The sequence below is a fragment of the Ylistrum balloti genome, unplaced genomic scaffold (assembly GCF_031769215.1).
Source record: "Ylistrum balloti isolate Yb309-2 unplaced genomic scaffold, AGI_CSIRO_Ybal_v1 Utg369592, whole genome shotgun sequence".
Taxonomy (NCBI): Eukaryota; Metazoa; Mollusca; class Bivalvia; order Pectinida; family Pectinidae; genus Ylistrum; species Ylistrum balloti.
The window spans coordinates 319,105-326,412 of NW_026781877.1; the positions used below are offsets into that span (position 1 = coordinate 319,105).

The window sequence follows — 7,308 nt, forward strand, 5'->3', positions numbered from 1 at the left end:
AGTGTCATTCTCCTGTTATTGGAGGCCTCTACCTGTGGTATGACATCAACATTAAGGTAAGCTTTACCTCTCGTTTTAATGTCAAGGATCAAATCTCACAATATCAACATTATAACATGTCGGCTATTTCTTTAAAACGTCACTAAGCAGGTAAGGTAACCGTTAATTGTATATAATCGTCGTGTGGTTCATAACAATAGGGGGAAGGGAGATTCCGATAATTTTTATATATATGTATAGATATAAACATACTTAGCATGAATGGTTGCTGCACGTTTCTATATCACACAGGACCTTATATCATTGGAACTTACTGCTACTGGTGCTACATATATTTAACACGGATGTTCTTATTGTTTAGTTTAGTAACAACTTGTTTTTTGCTGAGATGGTCCTCAGAGTTTCTCTATCACGGTTGATCTAGTTTAACTGAATTGAGACAAGGTCTGATTTAACGACATTCAATTCACGTCAAAAGATGACACGTGTTGATGTCAATGAACTCAAGAAATTAATTCATCAGCGATAATGTCAACGTAGCTAGAAACACTATAAATCTGGTAGATACTGTTTTCCTCATCCTGATATAGGGACTGAAAGAAAACCTTATCTTGATGAAGGGAACTGATTGGAACTTATATAGCATAGAAGGACAATAACGCTGACAAATGTATTATTACATATCAGTAATACAACAGATACAGCATATCGCCAATTCACGCTAACAACAGGGCCTCGTGACCTAGGCCGATTATGTTTCCGATCTTGACTTTCCAAATTCAGTGGCAGAGAAACACGATATATTGGAAGAGTAAAAAATGAAAATAAGAAGAAAAATATATATACTGAGTCATATTTTACAAAAGTAGGAAGGTAACAATACGAAATGGTCAAGGAGGGTTGTTATCAGTTTCATCGGCGATGTTAGCGAAATAAGTCAAGGTCTGGAATCCAAGTAATGTCATGTTCTAAAAGTAAGAGCCAGGATAATGGAACCAAAATGAACATGCATGAGGTTCGGGATAACCCAAGAACATATGAGAAGTGAAACGTTGTCAACAATATTGTGACGACAACCACAAAACTTTCCCATAATATTATCAATCCGCATCTCCTGAATCTTAATTAACTATCCTAATTTTTGGAGAATTGACACTAGATTAATTTTAGAGTCAACTGAATTTTCTTTGTCTCCGCCGAGGAAAAATCTTAATCGACTGCACTGTATTGAAATGTAAGTTAAAAGGGTTATCACTTTATTTGTTTTAGAAACATTATCATTTGTTCGAAAAGAAAATACCGACGTGGTAAACGATTCATGGTCAAACTCAAAATGAGACTTTAGCAAGATATGAACAATGAAAGATTTACATGTAGATTAAGACCTGTTAATTTACTGCAAGACACCTGCCTTGTAATTCTTGGTCAGTCTAAGTAAATAATGTCAAGTTTCCAATATTAATGAGATCAAAGTAAAACGCTATCGGAACCAACTGTGAAACTAACGAGCATCAAACATGTCTAACTTCATATCACATAAAGAAATAGAATATTTCCCAATAAGATCACTATGCCGACTGTAAAACGTCCTTATAATCTTTATCAACTGGCATCTCTCGACAGCCTGATATGTCGAGAGTTTTTCTCTCGGTTGCCGACATTTCGCTGTGATCAAGATCATGAACAATTATATTGAATATGTCAAAAGTATAAGTTGTGGAGCAGGATGTCGCTCTTCTAAAATGGAAAATGTATACATTGTTGTTACATTACTAATTGCTGATGGTAGACACTGCTGGTGGACTTTAATACCGACGGTTTTCCGTAACCTGCACGCAAAATTTAAATTCACTTTAATAGTGACACGATCCAAAACATGCACTTCACGTTCATTTGAAATATTCAAAAGAAAAAAGAAAAAAAAAAAATAGAATTGAATTATTGGGCTATTTTAACTTCCCGTTCACAGAATATCACATCTATTTCCGCCTATTTTTGAATATCAGTACTTTATTACTTATCAATTATTAAACTTTGTTAATTTCACATAAACTGCGAAACCAGTTTTTGTTGGCCCTGGTGTATATGCGTTAGTGGTCGTACTGTAAAAGGAAACTGGAGTGCCCGAGGGGAACCCCCGTTGTCGGGCAGGTAACCCCATACCTTTTCACTTTCCTGATATCGAACCCCGGACGGCTAGGTGAAAGGTGAGTGCTTTACCACTGCGCCATCCGGCCACCCAATTTGATATCAATATAGTAGGCATTAGTACATTCCAAAGTATGTCCTTTTTTGCTGACCAGTTGGTACGTGATTAGGGTCTTACTGTTGAAGGAGAAGAGTATAAAGGAAAACCCACGTGACCGAGAAGGTAATCCCTTACTTGTCCATGCTGATTATCCGAAAGTCTCGATAAAAAGCCATTGCGTTACCACTACGCCATCCTTACACCCCAGGTCATCATAGTAGCATCTGCATTATATGTGTGGCCCTGCTGTATCTTATTTTGAATTTGTATGAAAATATCCTCGAAATATCAGGGGCAACAATCACTAACATTTTAGAGATCATTGGTCAGAAATGAAAATCAGTGTGTCTTTTGTACAATATTTTAAACTGATACAGTTCTATAACTGCTAATATACTCTATGCGTAGAAATAGTTTGAAGTCACAATCTATTGAATGTTTGACTATTTCCGTTTTATAGAACAATGACGAAAACGCATACAGCTGACACGGAGGGTCATGGAGAGGAAGATGTACCTCTTCGGGAAATTCTTGATGGAGTGTCTCCTGTCAGTTCTGGGGATAAAACATCTAGTCCATCCTTCTTTCATGAAGTTCAATGGAACAAGAGCACCAGATTCAAACTCATCCTCAGTGTATGTCTGTCCATGGTATACTTCATCTTGGTAAGAATGTACTCCATCCTGGTAAAATGTACTTGTCCTTGTTATGAATGTCATTGATTCTAGACACAGTAATATCGTACCTTTCCAGTCAATATCTTATTATATATATCAGATAATAGTTCCATTGATGTTTAGTTACATGTTTTCCATATTACGTGTGGGAATGTCGAGAAAAAAGGTCGGAGTATATTTCTTAATACGCCGTCGTTCATCACACGAAACTGGTGAGCGTCTTCTCGCTTCGAAGTTCACTTCGTCTTGCTATTGGCGTTGTCATTGTCGGAAACACTTGCCATGTTGTATATTTGAACGCATGCATTGATTCGCCACAATCACTGATGTAATCAAATACTTCATTTAAAAAGTATCAATAACTGTTTAGATGAGTGATTTTGTAGGTCATAATGAACATTTTTATTGACGAAAATCCATAGAATAAAAACAGGTTTGAAACTATTTCTGCGCGGAGCAGTTAACTTCACTGTAAATTCAACATCAGGTAAGCACAGGCTTAACATCAAACTAGTCGTCTAAAATTACAATCGTTGTTGTAGGAATATAATATGGGAAGTGTCTTAAAATAAGCTGTATCTGGGTTGGGTACAGTAAGACAAAGCTGCTCACCACATTTGTCTTTTTACCCCTGCTAATATATATATATATTGGCCATGTATTTTCTATATACCTCGTACATTTGACTATCCGATGCTAGTAGACAGTGCAGTATGTAGGTAGATAGATAAACCTGAGGCTGTGCCGGTATTTTTTCTCCTTATCAATTTAACATCACCACATTCATATAATCTAACTTATGTTATTCATGAATAAAATATTTTTTTCTTGAAGGGATGGTCAAAATCACAGATAGGACCAGCGTTTTTAGATCTAATGATAATATCTGGAGCCAATTTAGAGATGGGATCTTGGTTCATGACGTCATATTTCCTGGGTCGTTTGATTGGGTCAACAGTTGGAGGCTATCTATACACAAGGCGGAACCATTATCTTCTGTTTGCAGCTTCCGTAACAGTAAATGGGCTGATTCTGGCCGCTATTCCGTGGTGTACGTATTATAAGCTGATGATCGCAGCACATGCTTTCAATGGTGTTTTTGAAGGAATAATGAACCTCAGTAAGTATTAAATTGCCATTGTAAGTACTACTGTTAATCACTTAGTTTTCGCGAATACTTCATTTCACGAACATGCATCTTCAGACATATTCGCGAACGTTGATCTAGAAATGACTCTAAATTCGCAAATGATGGGCTTTTGAATATATATCGGTCACTGAATCAATATGGAGGTCTTCAAGATTTATTTCCTTACAAATTTTCGCGACGGATTTGAATTCGCGATTGACTCTTCTCGAAAATAAATCCTTCGCATAATATAATTGATTTACAGAATGATACATGTGATTTTAATCTATTTAAATTACATCTTTCATCTTTGCGATAACAAAACAAATCTCTGTTATTCTCTGAAATCTATTCATATCAAAATTGATAAAGTGCAATGAAATAGAAACAAAATAAAAACCATTGACTAGAAACATTCTTGCCTTACTCTAGTATAATTTCCTATGCAATCACAACGTTTCATGTTTAAAATCACTTTAATGCTATTTGTTTACCACAATTCTAGATTTTGCTGTGACGTAATTAAAATTATCCGTAATTTGTTTCCTATCTTTCTACTGATTAGTTTTCTCTATTCATTTCTATTCATTTCTTTGTATTTAGCACTGACGTCTAAAGCAGTATCAGTGTGGGGACCCACAGCCAGAGGGCGTTCCTATATCCAGATAATGTACGCCATTTTCGCCTTATCTGGTATCATTGCTCCAGTTGTGACTGCACCGTTTCTTCTATCAAATTCACACAAAAATCCTAATATAACTTCATTGACAAATCAATCCAATTCACAAAATAATCATGACATGACTGTAGGAACAATTGAAGCAATTTCACCGAAAAAGGATAATATGACATCATGGACAAATGACACTATGAGTGACATGGGCGAATATTTCCTGGGCTACAATGATACTATGAGGAAAGCGAGAATTCCAGAATACCACACTTCTAGATTGTATGTAGCATATTCAATTTCAGCATTGATAACTGTATCAACCTCAGTTCCATTCATCATTTTGTTTTTGAAATCCAAGCACAGCGTCATTCTGGATGCAGAAATCGTGAAACCAGTGTATATAGGGAATCTCAAATTACTTTTAAAACGACTACAGTTCCTCAATATAGGAATATTTTCAGCAATGTTTAGTGTAATTGGTCAGACTATGGGCAACTTTATAACTGTGTTCTGTGTTCAGCATCTAAAATGGACCAAAGTGTCTGGTGCTATGATGACTTCGTTCTATGTGTTTGCCACCCTTGTTGGTAATATAGGGGGAATATTTCTAGTCCGATTTCTTAAATCACACACCATTTTACTGTCGTCTACCGTAACTTACACTGTAGGGTTGATTGGGCTGGGTATATGTGCCCACCTGTATGCAGACGTCGGTATCTGGCTATCGGTCTGTATTATCGGTGTTCCGTTTGGGATGATCTGGCCAACTTTTATAAGCTGGACTAACTCCTACCTTATACCCGTGTCTGGATATGTAACAAGCTACCTGCTTGTGACTGCGCATGTCGCTACAATGCTACACCCACTGGTAATCAGCTATCTGATGGAAGAGGTGTCGCTGTTATGGTTTTCTTACCTTTGTGTTATTGAGGGTTGCATCAGTATAATGTCTGTAATAATGATGGCGATATACACAAATATTTCAAAAGTACATAAACAAAAATGTCCTCATTCTTAAATGCACTTCATATTTTTCCATTATATGTTTTCAGTTTCGTATAAAGCTGACCTAAATATTGTAGAAATTGATTGAAATATGACCGATATTTCTTTGAGTTTGGTATGTATGTCATGTTCCATCAATATTTGAACACCTTGTTCCTATTGCATCACCTGTATTCAATGTTCTTGTTATGTGTATCTGTTTGTTAATTCTATTTTGATCCGATTAGTGATGATCCTTGCGGCAAGATTATAATGAATGCGTCTTGATTGCTTAACAACTCATGTTTTGTGAACTAGTAAAACATGAACCAGGTTATCATTCTTTGTATGTGAGTCGATGGTGAAATGAAATGATACACAAACCATACAGCAATGCTGGTGTAAGACGTACTGAACTACTAAATGTAAGTTATTCTACAAGATACAGATGCTGGAATACTATCCAAATTATTGGTCAGAACAATATCATTCTGAATTGGATGATCGTTTAATTTTAACGCAATTCTATCCAAAAAATCGTCATATTGCTGTTTTGTCTGTTTCACCAAGCACAGACAATTGACCTTCAAAATTTATATATCAGTACGTCTTAGTTCTTGACCTTCGAAATATTTTCTTTTCTTGTTATTGTTAGCGTAAACTATAATTTGTTTCGCAATTGTTGTAAAATAAATAAAATTTATATTTATACCCAAATAAAAATAATGTGGTCTTCAAAGAAAGTCGAGAAATATAACGCGTTTTTTGACGTCGGTGAATTTCAATGCAGTGAAGAGAAAGCACCGAACCAGTGAATCATTATCAGTGATCTTTAATGATAAAATTCCTATATTTCAGTGGAAAAAAGTAGTGAAAAGTGCTGTATAACCATATTAGAATGGTTAGAATCTGTCACTCAGATTCTATATAAAAAAAATTGGTTTTGTTTAATGATGAAATCAACCAACATTCTTTTGATACCTGTGTAAGTTAGAATCTGTCCCCAATAACTTAGATTCTATATAAAAAATTGGTTTTGTTTAATGGTGAAATCAACCAACATTCTTTTGATACCTGTGTAAGTTAGAATCTGTCGCCAATAACTTAGATTCTATATAAAAAATTGGTTTTGTTTAATGATGAAATCAACCAACATTCTTTTGATACCCGTGTAAGTTATCTCCATGTTGTACTTGGGATTACACTCCCATTTTTAGTCAAACGAACTGCAGAATAAAAAAAATGATTAAACCTCCTGTGAACCCCAATACCAGTACGTTGTTTTATGATCGTGTTAAAGCTAAGAAGCTAGAATCAGTGGGCGGATCACCATTTATACAAAGTTGACACCCCTTAGTGCGGTCATTCGTGTTTCGCTTAAGGATTTTTATCAGTCGGACTTTTTGACTCGCTTATTTTACACGATTTCTGTCGATTTAATTTCCTTGTTTTATTTGTATACTATTTAAAAAAAAATACGAACTTAAACTCTACAGTAAGTAACTCTTCCGTCAGGAAACATAAAATACCAGTTTAGATAAGCATTATCACTGTTAATGACATTTTATTCCAATGAGGGTTAGCACGTATGCTTCTA

General features: G+C 35.4%; 1 protein-coding gene across 1 annotated transcript; it reads left to right on the forward strand.

Moving 5' to 3' along the window:
• The first annotated feature begins 2,712 nt into the window (after positions 1-2,712).
• On the forward strand, positions 2,713-5,745 carry LOC132545068 (sodium-dependent glucose transporter 1A-like). Its single transcript, XM_060208739.1, has 3 exons — positions 2,713-2,913; positions 3,760-4,045; positions 4,658-5,745. Exons 1-3 carry the CDS (start codon positions 2,713-2,715, stop codon positions 5,743-5,745), a joined length of 1,575 nt encoding a protein of 524 aa, XP_060064722.1.
• The last annotated feature ends 1,563 nt before the right edge of the window (positions 5,746-7,308 follow it).